The sequence below is a fragment of the Grammomys surdaster genome, unplaced genomic scaffold, assembly GCF_004785775.1.
Source record: "Grammomys surdaster isolate TR1022 unplaced genomic scaffold, NIH_TR_1.0 373, whole genome shotgun sequence".
Taxonomy (NCBI): Eukaryota; Metazoa; Chordata; class Mammalia; order Rodentia; family Muridae; genus Grammomys; species Grammomys surdaster.
Window position 1 is genome coordinate 10,797,891 of NW_021604792.1, and position 17,386 is coordinate 10,815,276.

Sequence of the window (17,386 nt, forward strand, 5' to 3'; positions counted from 1 at the left end):
CTCCCAAGTAATTAAGCCTAGGGCTAGATGGTTTTACTTCTTCATGTTAATGAGATTAGAATATAAGAACCTATCAGTCACCCAGTGAGATTATCTTCCAGGACAATCCTTCCTACAAAAGCTATTTAACCCCCAGTTCACAACAAATAAGGTATATGCATTCACATCCGCCATCAAATAAACCAGTACAAACAAACAAGGACCATCTCTTCATTAAGGATAGCCTCCGGAAAGGCTTCATCTTAATTCACATCTTAATGAGCAGAGACACAATCTCCTGAAGAAGAAGGTCTTCTCCTCCAGCCCCATGCATCTTTTGGTGTTCACTCAGAATCTGACATGTTCTGTTCTGTCCTCCCTCCCCGCCGGGCGCGCCCCCCCCCCGAGGATCTGCCTCCTCCTTCCTGCCTGTCCATGGACACGCTGAAGGGAAGCAGGGACTAGGAACCTCAACATATGTCCCAGGCAAATTGGTTTCCCTTTCTTTTCCAACAAAAGAAAACACAGACTGAATTATAATTAAAGACTTGTTGAGCCTCCCCTGAGCTGAGGGCTGGCAGTACTCCTGATACCCCAGCATTGAGGCAGGACACAGTAGGATACCTGTTTGCTACTTAGAAATGTAACAATAAAGTCATATAGTGTGTATATGTATGTGTATCTGTATATGTGTATGTGCATGTGTATGTGTATATGTATATTTTCCATTTCAAGGTGTTGTAGTGTATAAACTCTAAGGTTTATATTCATTTCTGACATGGTTAATAACATTATCAATTTTCTGTATTAATATTATCTCTCTGTCTTGAAAATCTCCTGCATATACAGAATGAAATATGATTGTATCCATCACCTCCTTAACCCCTCAAGTTTCCCTCCATGTGTCCTAACATATTTTCCTCTAAACGATATTTTCTTAGTGATGTTCAGATTTGCATGGTTGTAGTGCACCTACTGGAGCAATGAAAACAATTGACCACATTCTTAAAAAAGAATCAATCTCTTTATTACAGCACCAGATACCAAAAAATAATGATTCATTAAGGGCAGAGGATTTTGATTTGTGTAGGTTTCATATAGGTAACCACAATTGCTGTGATTTTGTAAGTGAAATATCATATCATGTCCAGATCAGGCTATCACAGAACTTTTTCACATCAGCTGGATCTCACATCCTTTCTCTGAGCCTTGGTTGTTGTGTTTAGGGAAAAAGTTTATGACAATAGCCCCATAGGGCTGAGCACACACTGTCTTTCCACTGGGAATTTGACCAGTCCTGCAGCTCAAACCTGATTACTGCACACTGCAAGAAGCATCTTCACCAAGATTGACTATATCCGAATGTGGTAGTTTAAATATGCTTGGCACAAGGAGTGGCTTATTAGGAGATGCAGCCTTGTTGGAGAAGGTGTATCCTGGTTGGAGTAAGTGTGTCAATTGTGAGAGTGGGCTTTAAGATCTTTCTTCTAGCCATGTGGAGGCCAAACAGCTACAGTCTGCCTTTGCATCAAGATGTAGAACTTTCAGCACTTCCTACAGCCACACATCTGCCCAGATGCTGCCATGCTCCTATATTAGTAATGGATGAAATCTCTGAAACGATAAGCCAATTACAATTAAATGTTCCTTATTCAAGATGCATTGGTTTTGGTGGTTTTTTGCCAGCAATAATATACTAAGACAGAAATTAATACCAGGAGTAGGGTATTGTTGTGACAGTCCTGACTATGCTTTTGTTTAGAAGAATGTGGATTTTGGGGTTATAGATTTGAGAAGCACTGGAATGCTTTAAGTCATAGTTAAGGGGCTATCCTATTAGGATTAATGAAGACTTTGTTGCAGAGTGTGATTTGAACTGTGCAGACTTGGCTCAAGTAATTTTAGTAGAGAAGAATTTTAGTATGCAGCTTAGAGAATTTTTTTGTACTCTAGTGAAGAATGTGGCTGCTTTTTTGCCCCTTTTTTTTTTAGAGTTTAATTAAGGCTAAGTTAAAGAAATTCATATTAATTGCCTTGATGAAGGAAGTCTCAAAAAGCCAAGCAGAGATTTTGTTCTCTGGTTTAGTCTCATAAAGTGCAGTCTAATCAAGCATAGAAAGCTTAAAACGAAAAAAAAAAAAAAACAAAATGTATGGTTCAAGTTACAATAAAGTGACACCAGGAAGTGAAATGGAGCTAAACCCTGGTTCAAGGAGATTTAGACATTAAGGGAGTGATGATCTCAGGGCCAGACCTCAGCAAGCCAACATTATTGGGTTTCTTTCTGCCATTGAACAAGGAATAGTTTGGACTTTTATACTGGAAAGAACTACAATCCAAAAATTGAGGGCATACTTTTGATCTAAATCTTGAGGATGGAAGATACACACTTTGATTCAGATCTTGAGGCTATGAAAATCTTAGGCCTAGGCAAGTTTGTGTACAACACCTTTAATCCCAGGACAAATGCAAGCCGACCTTGGAGTTTAAAGACATTCAAGGACAGAGGAAGTTCTAAGTGTAGAAAAGATTAAGTCCAGGCATGCTGGTACACACTTATAATCCCAACATTCATGAGGAAAAGCCATACAGATCTCTGAGTTTAAGATCAATCTACATAGCAGGTTTCAGGACAGCCAAGTTTAGGCACTGAGGGAGTGGGGAAAGGAGGGTCGGTAATAGAATAAGGGAATGGGGCATATTCCAGTCCCAGTCAGTAGTTAAACTGGGAAATGTTGGTCATAAGAGTATGGCCTTAGGATAAAGAATAAAAGGAACTACTGGGACATTTGATGCTGGTTAGCTGGACATAAGAAATTAGCAGTGATTAAGAAAAGACCAGCATCACTGAGGTGAATTCCTCTGGTAATTGTTTTCTGAGAACACAAAGAAACTGTGTTTCAGAGATACAAGGTTGTACTTCATGCTGCATCTGGACTTAGTAATGTGTAAGAATCACCTGGGTGGTATTGATTTTGCAGGCATGAAGGGGTCATAGAGAGCAGCTGTGTTTTGTCACTGTGAGAGGTCAGGAAAGGCCATTGGTAAAGGTGCTTCCTCAGTTGCAATAGTTAGCTCAGAACTAAAAGGGTCATACAAATAAACTGTGGTTTGACCTCATAAGGGGATCTATGAGGGACTATTGGTGAGGCCTAGTTGCAAAAGAAGACCCAAGTATATTGGAGATGCCAGTATCATGGGATGACCACCAAGAACTGCAGCCGGAATGGAGTTGAGTCAACCACAACCAAGAATGCTACAAAGGGCAAAGTTGGATAAGTGATGCAAGCCCTTTAGGAGAGCCCAGAAGATCATGAGTAGATCCCAGATCCAGGAACAAGAAGCTGTGTGCCTATGAATGCTGCTAAAAGGGAGTAGTAGCAGCCCAGGAGAAAAATTTTTACTGTCGCCAACAAAGATGAAAAAGGTGTCAGAGACCTGAACACTGCTTTGATACGTGACATGGAGATACAGTTTGGAGTTACCTAGCTGCTTTCTTGTCTTGCTTTAGTCTAGTATTTCTGTATATGGAAGTTTTGATGGCATTATGTGTCCTGTGATGTTGGAGGTATGTGATCTACTGCTTGATTTCTATTTTGTAGGCAATGACAGTTAAATAATTAAATCTCAGAAAAGACTTTGAACTTTGGACTTTTAACATTGTTGAGACTGCTATAGACTCCAGGGACTTTACAAGTTGGATCTAACACTTCTTGCATCATGCTTTTTTTGGGTATGCTCCCTATAGATTCATGTGTTTGAATAAGACTATGGAGGCTGGGGAGTGAAATATAGTGGTTTAATTACGTTTTGCCTAAGGTAGGAAGCATGGCCTTTTTGAAGTAGATGTGGCCTTGTTAGAGAAAGTGTGTCAATGTTGGGGTGGACATTGAGACCCTTGTCTTAGCCAAATACAAGCCAATGTTCTCCTGTCTGCCTATGGATCAAGATGTAGAAGTATTGGATCTTCCTCCATCTCTCAATCTGCCTGGATCCTGTCATGTTCCTGCCTTGATAATGGAATAAACCTCTAAACTTGTAGCCAGTCCCAATTAAATGTTGTTCCTTATAATAATTGTGCTTCTTAACAGTTTCCTTTTTTCTACAAATATAAAGCTAAATTGTACAGAGTTTAGAGGAAGCTGCTATATTTTGGCTTTACAATTATGGGCCACCTCCTATGTCCGTCTAAGCAAGCAAATACATAGTGTATACTCAGTTTCTACTAATTATCCTCCTCCTTCATCAAGTACACTGATATGCCCCTCATTTCCCACTAAGCTATAGTCACAGTAAGGAACAAAATGCTCTTCAGTACTTGCTCAAAGGCTTTGCTGATGTTAGAGGAGGCAGAAAATACGCAGAAAGCACAAATAAGTGTACCCTGGGCATATGACTAGCCTCTGTGATAAGGATAACACCCTCTCAGCAGAGATAAGGATGTAAAATTATCTAAGCACCATTGATATTTCTGTGGACAGTATGACATAAACTGTCTAGATATGAGGGAGGAATTGTAGGATTATGGGGAACCTATGTCTGATCTGCTAGCAACAGGGCTCAGCAACTCTGGGAGGCAGGACTAGGGAATTTTGACTGCGCTTACACACCACTGTCAGTGTGTGGGTATCCTGTTGTATGGCATTCACAGGACACAGCTCTGGGATCATGAAAATGCAGCCTGAGGTACAGGACAGCAGGAGCTGGCTCAGGGGTCCTTGGGCCTGCAACATGGCCAGGGACATCTGATTCTCAGGCTGGTGGACACCCAGGCACATCTGGAAGTTGCTGAAGAACTGAGAATGAAGTGGAGGCCCACAGTCTGGAACTAGCCCAGTCGAGGGGCAAATAGTGGGGAGAGAGTCCTTAGCTTGATGGGAACAGGCTTGAGCTTGGGCTTGGTGGCAACTGTGGTTGGGAGCATATACAAGAGTCCTTCTACAGCAAACTATTCAGCAGCTGTATAGGCTAGGCCTTCTGCAAGGCTCCTCATGGCAGATCCTGAGGAGAAGAGACAGCCTATAGTTTTAAGGCATTTACTGTCATGATGGAAAATAGATGAGTCAAATCATACCTCACTTCTCAGGGTGGACCTGTGGTTAAATACCTTTTGCAGGGAGGAATGTCTGGGAAGAAAAGCTTATTATCTAAGCTCTCCAGGCCTTTAGATACCTGATTAAAATGGCGATCTGTCTTGAGCCCATGTGATCACATGTCACATCTTCTACCTCTGGAGGGGTTTGGGGCATTGCTCTTACATGACTGATGGCCACAAATCTATGGAGGGATATGGCAAGTGACAGGGGCCTGGTGCCTAGGAACAGGCAAAATACCTACTGCCACTTCACAGTCTCCAGAGTATCCATACTTAGCTCACCCAGGAACCAAGCTACCTTTCACAGTCCCATAAAAAATAGGGTTTTTCTAGAGCAACAATGGCTCAGTGCTGTAGATGTGTCAGTTTCTCACTTTATTAGCATAATTCAAAATCAAGAAGTAACTTAAAAAATAGTAACATAAAGCAAAGTTTACAACAGTCTATCAAAATAAGGAGCAGAGCAACTTCTGTTCCTCTTTTTTCTAGAAGTTTTGGTAAAGACAATGGTTTGGCTCTCTCTGCAGGAGTGTTCCTCATCTCCATTTTTAAAAGTCAGTTATGTACATTTGTTTTGCAGCATCTTTTACAATGCATTGATTCTGTCCTTTTCTCTTAGAGGCAGCTTTCATTAAGCAATTTCCTCTTCTCACTTTGGTCAGGAGGAGGGACATATATCATGAGCTTGAGTATCACTCTGAGGTAGTTTAGTTCTCCCTTTCCTCTTTGAGCCTCTTAGGGGATACTGACAAGGAAACTTTTCTCGAATTCGGAGATAATTTCATTTCACCAGAATCACTTCAGGGTAATGACACAGGTAACAGTTTCTCTTATTGTTTTTCTATCAAATAAGCAAATATACTCCAGAGAATTTCAGATGGCATGAAAGGGATGCCTTGTTGGTTGTGTTAGACCAGGTTAACTCTAGCAGCATGTGAAAACTGTTAGTCTGCACTGGTTATTTTCTTTCAGAGTATGTTGTGTCTTGTGTGCTAGGAAATTAAGGTAGAGGGGACTTTGGTGTTCATTACTCCTTAACTGTGCCAAATGATTTTACATTATCCATTTGAATGATGTCATAAAATGAGCCATGTAAGATGGGAAAATTTGTAAAGGTACTTGCTATACAAACTGGAGCTAATATCTGAATTTGATCCTTGAAACTCACATCAAGGGGGAGTGAGAGAAAACACTCTGTAAAGCTGTGTTCTGGACATGTACACCTTGTCTTTACCAACTCCACTTTAAGAGCAATAATAATAAATAGCAATTTTAAAACAGATTTCTGTAATGGAAGGATTTTTTTATAGGTAAAGAAATAAGGAAAAACATGAATCACTACAAAAACTTCATAAATTAAAGATTTAGATAAGAATGGTATCAATGTGCAAATTGTTGTCTTTATTAAATGCTGGCTCTAATTATTAATGTAAGGGCAAGGTCAGGTACAAATATTTACTATTTACTAATTCATTGATATCTATTATCAGATTGTGTCCTTTATGCGCATTAACTCATGTATGCAGCATACTGACTAAATTTGCTTTAATATAGCCTCCCATTGCAACATCATGTATGAGTATATTATATGTGATATGATTGTGTACATAGAATGATTTGAGATTAAAACTTCATATTCCATCCTCTGTGACTCTCTCTGTTATTGCCACACCCTACCTAGCAAGGTTCCCTTTTTACTTTCCTGGATCAGAGGTTGTTAAATGATACAGATCACTTCTGAAAACTTGGAGCCAGGAAACTCAGATAAGAGAGAATATTCAGTAGTGTCTTTTTGTGTCTGATTTATCCCACTCAGTAAGATCTTTTCCAGTTGAATCCATGTACCAGGTCCAACCATGGAGAGGGGTGTGTAGACTCTTGCTAAGTAGAAACGTTGGACATCTCAGCTAATTGAGGTTTCAAACCAATAGATACTTATGTGTCTTGGATCACCTGCAGTATTACCTTCAAATATTCCTTTGAAGGTAGTATCTGGGAAACTCTGAGAATCATGAATAAATAAAAAGACTAAAAGAACATATAATATTCATGTGTTTGTCAAAAGGTGTAAATCATTTTAAGGCAACATTTTTATTTATTCCCAAAGATTTTATCTTTGTAATTTGGATAGATTGTTTAAAATTTTTTCAATGACTTTCAGTAGTACCAATTCTGCCTAATATTTTTATGTGCTGAATATATTGAACAAAAAGGCTTAGTCAATATTATAATTATTTCTTAGTAAAATTTTAATTGTTACCATATTACATAAAAGTAATTGCTGTGACCATTAGAAATATAAACAACATTAACACAAAATTACAAAGGATTCTGATTTGTAATGTAATTCGGCTCAGTCTATATCAGGCTATTTGAATCATTAAGTGAGTGAGCCAGACCCCATCCTATAACAACCCTCTGTATCATCAAATTCAGGTAATTTCCTAAAGGTGGACATTTTAACATTTTCTTCAGAAATCACTCAAGGACACAAAAACCGAACATACTCCATATACTCCAAGGATGAATGAACAGGAGGCCAATCCCTCAGCTGTGAGATTCCATAAGTCTTCAGGGTTGCAGAACCAATTGAGGCCTGAGGAGACTCAAGAGCCCAGAGAAGCTGGCCACAGAGGTAAAGGTTTTAAGTGTCTAAAATCATATATCATGAATTTCAAATTTTTACCAATTTAAAAATATCCTACTGGGTTTTATTGAAAACTTATATCTTCCTTTTCATCTGGGATTGTTATATAGAAGTGTAGGAGGGAAGAAAAGAGTATTCATTCAAGGGTAGTCATGTATACAATTTTTCAAAATTAAGTTTAAATAATGAAGCAATCAAGTTTAAAAAATGAACAACAAAAAGAATAATTATAACCTTACTTCTATTCTTTAGTTGTTACCTGGTAATAAGAAGAAACCAGATGGGCAGAGTAGAATAATGAGAGTCTATAAGAAAAAAAATTCTTGAGATTCAGGCAGAAATGAGAAACCATTAGGAGATATTTTATTATAGAGTCTAGTCAAAAAGAATTCTGAAAATTATAAAACCAACAGACAAACTAGAATCTGAAAAACCATGAAATATTCTAGAGACACAATTCAGACAGAAATGAACTTTATGCATTTGAGACAACACATTCACTCTAGAAGGAAGTGTTTTAATTGTCATAAATATCCCAAACAGCTAATGAAAGAAGACAACAACAGTTGTCCACCAGAAGAGGAACTGTCCCCTGAGAATGAAGCTGCAGAGGAAGAGGGAGGGAAATGACAGTTTAGTGGGGATAGTAATGAGTAAACCCCAGTGTGAGTTCCCGAAAATGTCTAAGAATAACTTTGTTTATTAATGAAATAGAGGATTTCTCACATTTGAACTCTCTTTTCTGTTACTCTGCATATACTGTCCCAGGTATACTCCAAGATGAAATCTTTTACTCTTTTGATTTAGGGGTAATCAGAGACACAAGTTTAATATTCCAAATGCCTTAGATCAAAATGTTTAATATTATATAGAGAAAAATGGGACTTATAGTGAAAAACAGACTTATAGATTCTTTCAAGTATGAGGATGTATACAGATCAGGTCCAAAGCAGCTGTGGTTCCTTACCAGTTCTCAACACCATCCATCCTTTCTTCCTTCATCTCCATCCTCAGTTTTGCTCCCTTATTAGACTGCATAATCCAGTTAGGTATCTTGTACTTGGATTGTACTTATGCCTCCAGTGTTTTCTGAAGAATGTACCTGTAGAACTGAGTGAGGGCACATGCCTACCATGTAGCTCCTTCTAGACTGCATCAGGAGAATTCACAGTACAAACCCAAGGTTGAAATAAGTTCAAAATTTTGTGAAATTTTCTGAAACTTCACACATGTATGACTATGACAATGGGTGCATTTTAGATAGAAATCTACAATTTGAAGGCACATTGTTAGTCAGTTTGTACCATTGACTTTTGCAAAATTTCCTGCTGTTTGCATGCTACACAAACTGCAATTAATGTTTGGATATACTCTTTATATGGTGATGTTTTTCTTGCTTTGTTTTGTTGATTTAAGTGTGTTCAGTCCCCTGGCAGCTCATTGTGATAGTTCTTGGGATCCTCTATTCCCTTCGGCTGGTCATTCTTACAGTGTTGGTGACAAACAGTGAGTAATTGTGATACATCTTCTTGGACTTATGTCTAAAATATAGCTTTAAACAAGAATGATGCAGTTATACACTCAATCTATTGTCCTGCCTATAATCAGGGGATGAGATAGAATCACTTATCCTATTTTCTTACATACCTACGTAATCTGTTAGGTCTGGGGATGTTGGGAACTGCCCTGTTTTGTCTAATTCTTGGCCATGTTCCTTCTAAGGATTTGGTGATAGTCTGCATACTGAGTTAAGGTAATTTTGAATTTTATGTAAACATTTTGAGATAAAGAACTGTGAAAAATTAAATGAACTTCTTTTCCTTGTTCTTCAATGTGTATGGAGGTCATGAATAAATAAAAATTTTTCAACTGTGCAAAAACTTTAAATGTTAAGCTTTCTTTGATTTCTTCATGTTTAAAAGAAAATCACTCCAAGTCTGCGTTTTATCACAGTTATATATGTGGATATTTATCTGTCCATATGCTCCAATCAGACGGTTTCCATTTCTTAACATTTTTAGTTTAAATTTTCATGGTGTTTTAAATATTTGCTGAACATTTTATTTAGGTATTTATTTTTGTATTTGTACTATATAAAATAAAGTGATTGGAAGTTACTTCCATCATAATTTTATTCACCTCTATTATTATTTTACAGTCAACTGTTTGATAAAGAACACTTGATGCATCGATATCTATATTGAGTTAATTCAAGTCCTAATTTACAAATGTTAAAGTTCAAAGAAAGTAATGATATGTGTTAGTTGTCAACATGAAGTTTTTTTGCTAATCTTAAATTTCAATATTTGATGTTATATATATTTGATGTTACATATGTTTCTGATTTTAGTTTTTCAGTATAGTCAAGAAAAATATAAACTGCATGAAATTCTGACTAATCTCCACCATAACTATGACGTCACTCAAAATGACATGGACTTAATGGAAAAACTACTGAGAAATAAGCAAATCAATTGTAGTGCAGTCCTTGATGTACTGGACATAAACAGAGAACAGGAAAAATGGTATAGAGAAACCAAGACTGTTTTAAATTCCTCTCAGCACACAGGTACTGAGCAAGGGAGGACCATCAATACAGAAATGCATTATTATCTATTGTTTATTCTGTAGAACCTTTGAAGTTCAACCAGCAGCTTAAGATGCTGATGATCTCTGGGTTAATCCTTTGAGAATTTTCTTATTTCATGCAGGGAACTGGAAACACAGAAATCCCTGTTTAGATTTGGAGAATCTTATAGTTTCCAAAATTTAGTGTCTGTTATGCACAACTCCTGATCTGATCACTGGGAAGGGAATTACAAATCAGTACCTTTAGAATTTTGAGTGTTTTGGCCTATGAGAAAATATGAGTCTCAAACTTCATTGCTGACAGAAGATGAAGGATTTACGTAAAAGTTCATTTATCAAATATGCAAAAAAATGGACATAGAACATTTACATAGATGCAGCTATAAAAATAATTGTGCGTATGTTTGTGTGTTGTGTGTGTGTTTTCCATCTGAATTGTTTTGAAAGAGTTGGCCATTAGAATGATGTGATGCTTTTCATTGTGAAAGACAAATATATTTAAAACTGCTACATTATAAAATATGTGACAGAGGAAAAAAATTGCCAAACCATCTTTTAAGTATTCCAGACACATGAAAAAGGTTTTGTGGCATTACTTTAAAATAGCTTCATTATCTGTAAATGATATAATGATGTAATCCCTGTGATTATGAGGTTGATGGGGGATGTTTATCCCTTTCAGGACAATGTGGACAGTCCAGCAAATTCCAGACCTGCCAGAGCTAAACAATGATACCTTTTCACAGAGACACAGGGTGGAGAGAATGTTTAATTTAACATGGCCTTCCCCCAGCACCTCAGTAAGCAAAATATTCGTATTGAGGTGGTCTTGCTATACAAATTGCACACATTTTAATGTATTGTACTTGAAACATTTAGGTTTGCAGGGACAACCCTTAAGGCATCAAGATAATCAGGAGAACAGAGTAACAACACCAGATCCTCCTTTGTAGGTCTTTTATTTCTCTTGAGGGAAGAGCACTTAACATAGACCATGGTACAATGCTAAGTGCACAGTAGAGTGTGGACCAGTGTGAGCACAATGCTTCACTGTAGTTCTAGAATTCTATCATCAGTTTAACTGCCTCTGAGTAACAAGTTCTTTGCCTGCCCTCCAGCCCCCGGTATCTCTCAAGTGTGTGTTTCATAGAACTGGGCTGTTTTAGAAACATTATCAGCATGGAATCATAAATGTGGCCCTCCCTGTTGTGTTTGACTTTACACACTATCCTCAAGGTAATAATGTATGTCACACAGGTCACCATCTTACTTTTGGATTTGTTGTGAGACATGATATCATTCATGGAACACACAGTATAGAGAAGGCTGATCTGTAAGTCATTGCTTAGCCTTGGAAGGCCTCAAAGTGACACTGATCTTCTGTCTGTCTCTTTGGAGTGCTCAGATCGTAGGCATAAGTAATTCTGTCCAGCTGATTCACACACCTTAAAGCATAAATAATATTCTTTAATGTGTATGTGTTACATTTCCTCTACTGACTCATCCATGATTGACACAGGAAATGTTTCAATATCTTTAGTGTTATTAACAATGTCGCATAGATCATGTGTGTCCAGGGCTATTTGGGCATTTTAGAATCTCAATTTCTGAGAACTCTATGATTTTACCTCTTTTTTAAAAATCTTTTATTTATTTATTTATTTATTTATTTATTTATTTATTTATCTATTTTAAATTCCAGATTTATTCCCCTCCTGGTCCACACATACTATCACACCCGAACTCTAAACTCCCTAGGGCCTCCAGTCTCTTGAGGGTTAGGTGCTTCTTCTCTGACTAAACCCAACCCAGCAGTCCTGTGTTATATATGTATTACGGTCCTCTTATCAGTTTGTATATGTTGCCTGGTTCGTGGTAGAATTTTTGAGAGATCTCAAGTGGTTCAGGTTAATTAGGACTGATGGTTCTCCTCCAGGGTTGCCCTCCTCCACAGCTTCTTCCAGCTTTCCCCTAATTAATACAAAGGGGTCAGTAGCTTTTGTTCGTTGGTTGGGTGCAAATATCTGCATCTGACTCTTTGTGCTGCTTGTTGAGATTTTACCTCCTTTTTTAAACACAGGCTTAATAAATATTTTGTTCTGAAAACAGAATTCCAGAAAATAGTAAGTTTAACCATTTATCTTCTCTGTTGTAGGCAGTAAAGTTGAAATACACTGGTTCTGCTATGGTATAAAATGTTATTATTTCATCAAGGACAGAAAGACATGGCTTGGATGTAAACAGACCTGCCAGAATTATCGCTTATCCCTTCTGAAGATAGATGATGAGGATGAATGGGTATCGTAGATACTTACTTGCTCCTTTATTCACTTAGACTCTGTCTCTAACCCTGAATAATGAGATACTCAATTCAAGTTTTTTTCATTTGTTTATGTTTTTCCTGTAATGTGAACAAAACTGTGGGGCACAGATCTGTTAAGAGAAGACTTGTGACTACAGAGACATTTATATATTTCAGGCTACTTCCTTTTTAGGAGTCTACAAGAGAGTCTTTCAGAAAGCATGTCTTTTCCTGATGAAGACTAACCCTTTGGTGCAGCATATCCTATGGCTGACATTTATTTATCACCATAGTGCCAAATAAATCCTCATTATCTAGAGTTTGCTCTTTGGAACCCAGAAGAGGCTGCCTCAGATGAGTATTCAGATGACAACAGAGAAAGTAGCTGAGCTCTGGGCCTGTCTCCAAAATGTGATGATATGACAAATATGAAATTCAGTGGTTTGACCAGTTAGCCCCATGGTCATTTTCACTGAAACTATCCATATATTTACTGCATAGCATTCTTCTGTTTTGAAAACACATATCCATCTTTAAAAATCACTATTTAAAAGAAAAAAAAAAGGTCATCAAGATCCTGACCTTTCTTTTTAAATTATTACTAGTGAATCTCTTCAACTATGAAGAGTATATTTTCTAGAGGAGTGATTTGAATACTACTTTGATACCTTGGTATATATAACATGGAACAATATTTATACAACAATTTAATACAGAAACATAAAAGGATTTCAATGTCAAATAATACTTTAATTTACCATTTAATACAGTAATCATCACCAATTTGAAAAATTTTATGATTGTTATTATTATTACTCATAGTAGAACTAGTAGTAGTAGTAGTAGTAGCAACGGCAGCAGTATTCTACTTATTCCTTTCTCACTGACCCCCTCCTGGTCACTCCCTCCCATAATTCATACCATATCCCTATTTCTCCTCTGATAGAGTGGTAGCATCCAAGGTATTCTCTTATCCTGACACATCAAGTCTACATCAAGCTAACTATATCCTTTCCCACTGAGGCCAGACAAGGCAACCGAGTTAGAAGAACATAGCCTATGTACAGGCTACAAGTTTTGGCATAGTGCCAGCTTTAGTTGTTCTGGAACCCCCCCAAAAAGACCATACTGCACAAATGCATGGAAGCCTAGGAACAACTCCATGTATTTTCTTTGTTTGGTGGTTCTGATTCTGAGAGCCACACAGGTCCAGAATAGTTAATACTATTGCTCTTCCTGTGGAGTTCTCATATCCAAGAGAGCCCACTGTCTTTCCACATATTCTTTTATAAGAGCCCCCAAGATCCATCCACTATTTGGCTATGTGTGTCAGTGTATGTATGAGCCAGCTTCTGGAAGGAGCCTCACAGAGGACAGACGTGATAGATGCTTGTCTGTAAGCATAACAAAGTATCCTTAATAAGGTCAGGGTTTGATGCTTTTCCAAGGGATGGGTTTCAAGTTTAGGTGTTAATTGGTTGGCTGTTTCCTCAGTCTTTGCTCCATCCCCAATCCCTGCACTTTTTGTACACAGAATAAGTTTTTAGTTAAAAGTTTTGTGGGTGTGTTGGTGTCTCTATCATTTCCCATGGGTTCTTTATTGGCAATAGGAGGCAGCCTTCCCAGGTTACATAGTGTCAGAGCTAAGGATACACCTATTACTTCTTGTGTGCTTCCCCTATCACTGGTTTTCTTCACTTCCTGGAGATGTCACCTACCACCATCCACATCAGTTGCAGATTTCCATTCATTCTTATGGCTATCATACAATCCTAACAAATGCATCTCCATACTTGAGGCTGAATCCCCACAACCCTTAGGATCACCTTTCCCACCCAGTTCCCTCCCACCATCTGCCTTCTATGTCAATTCCATTCCTGCTTCCAAATGAGACTCAAGCTTCCCTGCTTGTGTCCTTCTTCCTGTCCAGACACTTGGATCTGTGGAGTGTAGCATGTGCATCCTGCTTTTTATGGCTAATGGCCACTTATAAGTGAATATACACCATTCATATCATTTTGGGATTTGGTTACCTCATAACCAAGGTAACCAAGGATGATGTTCTCAAGTTCTACACATTTGCCTGAAAAATTTATGATGTCTTTGTTTTTCATAGCTGAATAGTTTTCAATTATTTAGATGTACCACATTCGTTTTCCATTTTTCTGTTGAGGGACATCTGGGTTGTTTCCACTTTCTGGCTATTATGAATAAAACTACAATGAACAATCAATTGTCTTTGTGGGATGGTGGAGCATCTTTGGGCATGTGCAGAGGAGTGGTATAGCTGGTTCTTGAGATAGAACTATTACCATTTTTCTGTGAAATAACCAAATAAATTTCTAAACTGTTTGTACAAGTGTGTACTCCCACCAGAAATGATCTCCTTGCTTCACATCCTTGCCAGCATGTGCTATTATTCCAGTTTTTAATCTTAGGCATTGCTATTGGTGTATGATGGGTTCTCAGAGTTGTTCTGGTCTGCATTTCCCTAGTAGGATATGACTTTGAACATTTATTAATGTACTTCTTGGACATTCGAGATCTTGTGATTGAGATTTCCAGTGTTTAGCTCAGGCATAAATGATGCAATAGAATAAATTGATATATCAGTAAATAATATTGCTAAATGTAAAAATTCCTGCCTTAAGCAGGAAAACTGTGAGTTCAAGGCCAGTGTTGATTACATTGTGAGACTTAGTCTGAGAAAGAAAGCTAATAAATCTTGTCATGATCCCAATATCTCAGGACACCTAAAGATTTTATTATAGTAGCTTATTGAACTGACATAGTTTTGATATAATTGTGCTACTTGTAGGAATTTACTCTAGAAAATGAACAAAATGGAACCTAGTAGGAGAGGACAGGATAGCAAAGAATGACACAGGAATGCTGGGAACTTTTTCTGATTGTTCTTCTCTCATCAAGCAGAGAGACATTTCAGCATAATGTCTGTTGTTTCCTTTACAGAAGTTCCTTCAGCTCCAGGTTATTCCAGACAATTACTGGATTGGATTGAAATATGATCATACAAAAAGGGAATGGTCATGGATTGACAATGTCCCATCTAAATTGTGAGTTTCTGAACCCTTCTGACTATAACACTGATGTGGGAATTTGTAGGATTGTGTGCAAAGTCCCTTCTCTCATTTCACCTGGCTTTTCTGATTTTCTATGGATCTCATGGGTAAAGACAAGTTTCATAACGCAGTGCCAGAACATGTGTTACAGTGGGAAATCATATGTTCAAGGACCTAATCAAAAGTGGCTTAATAATTCATATATCTCTGGATGAAGTCTTTTATTGGGGGAGGATATTTTATTTATATACATTTCTAATGTTATATCCCCATTTGTTGTTTCCCCTCATCCCATTCCCCTGATCCCGCTTCTATGAGGGTGTTCACCCACCCACCCACCAACTTCAGCCTCCCATCCTGGCTTTCTCCTACAGTAGGTCATCAATCCCTCACAGGACAAAGGGCCTCTCCTCCCATTAATTCTTGACAAGGCCATCCTCTGCTACATACTTGGCTGGAGTAATGGGTCCCTCCATGTATTCTCTTTGCTGGTTTAGTCCCTGGGAGCAATGGTTTATCTGTTTGGTTGATATTGTTCTTCCTATCTGATTGCAAACCCCATCAGTTTCTTCAGATCTTTCTTTAACTCCACCAATGGGGACCCTGTGCTCAGCCCAAGGATTGGCTGTGAGCATCCACCTCTGTATTTGTCAGGCTCTGGCAGTGCCTCTCAGGAGACAGGTATATCAGACTCCTGTCAGTAAGCACTTCTTGGCATCTGAAATAGTGTCTGGGTTTGATGTCTCTGAAGGGCACTACAAAGTCAACAACTTGAGATGGTGTGAAGCAACTGAATGATCATGACAGGCACAATGAGTATGAGTCACTGAGACATTCATGTGACAATTTTTACTGTTGTTACTTATATAATTGTTGATTAATTATAAATAAAAGAATATGTTTATACACACATATATATGTATGCCTACCTTCCATTTCAAGGTGTTGTATTGTGGAAATCTCAAGTTTTTGGTACTTATAATCTGGTAGAAAACTTTTTGCTGATTAATTAGGTATCTTTATTAATAATATATATTTTTGTACATTATCTCATATACATCAAAGAATATATGAACATATCATCTGCTAGTCCTACTGAAAGTTGTGATATGCCCCATTAGCTCATGTCTTTGTAACTAACTATCCATATGTGCATGTTTGTAGTCTATCCACTGCAATAAGGAAACCCAACAATGGTCACACCCTCAGAATTGATTCTCCCTTTTCCAGCAGCTGTTACCTAAGAATAGTGATAGAAAAAGAAATAATCTTTGCTGAAATTCTATCTTGTCCAGAAGGCTGCACTTTGTGCGGGGCGCGCGCGTAATGGTCTCGCCAGCAAAAAACATACACACACGCACACACACATACACACCAGAATCCTTCCGTAGAAACACGTTTATTTCCCTAAACCAAAATGGTGGTAGAAGACGAAGAAGGCGTGGGAAAGCACTGCCTATATACCCCAGAGCGGGGTATTCACCCCCTGATTGGCTGCTTACTCGTAGCGCGCCAAACGCCGTGGGATGGGCTTAGCTTTGGCGGGCTAACCATGGCACATGCGCAGTTTACTTGGTACTAGGAAGAATTACGGGCGACAGCGCCACCTAGCGATGGCGGACTTTGTCAGCTCTCGTGGCGGCTCCCAACAACTGCCCCTTTTTGTTTAAATATAGAGGGTGGCAGAGATCCCT

At 38.2% G+C, this 17,386-nt stretch overlaps 2 protein-coding genes across 5 annotated transcripts in view; both read left to right on the plus strand.

The window, feature by feature from the left end:
• The window catches only part of LOC114632457 (killer cell lectin-like receptor 7), a 28,204-nt gene extending 20,598 nt beyond the window's left edge, over window positions 1–7,606 (plus strand). Inside the window, exon 7 of the mRNA XM_028780976.1 lies at window positions 7,511–7,606. Coding sequence (XP_028636809.1) covers window positions 7,511–7,514 — 4 coding nt within the window. The 3' untranslated portion in view covers window positions 7,515–7,606. The remainder of the gene's footprint in view (window positions 1–7,510) is intronic.
• LOC114632456 (killer cell lectin-like receptor 4) overlaps window positions 1–17,386 on the plus strand; it is a 44,748-nt gene that overhangs the window by 11,115 nt on the left and 16,247 nt on the right. The window contains exons 1-6 of one of the 4 annotated variants that reach the window (XM_028780968.1): window positions 5,781–5,891; window positions 7,550–7,709; window positions 9,138–9,227; window positions 10,072–10,290; window positions 12,466–12,608; window positions 15,583–15,686. In XM_028780968.1, coding sequence (XP_028636801.1) covers window positions 5,883–5,891; window positions 7,550–7,709; window positions 9,138–9,227; window positions 10,072–10,290; window positions 12,466–12,608; window positions 15,583–15,686 — 725 coding nt within the window. In that variant the 5' untranslated portion in view covers window positions 5,781–5,882. Of the gene's footprint in view, window positions 1–5,780; window positions 5,892–7,510; window positions 7,710–9,137; window positions 9,228–10,071; window positions 10,291–12,465; window positions 12,609–15,582; window positions 15,687–17,386 lie in introns of those variants that run through there. The other 3 variants (XM_028780969.1, XM_028780970.1, XM_028780971.1) reach the window with 3 other exon arrangements.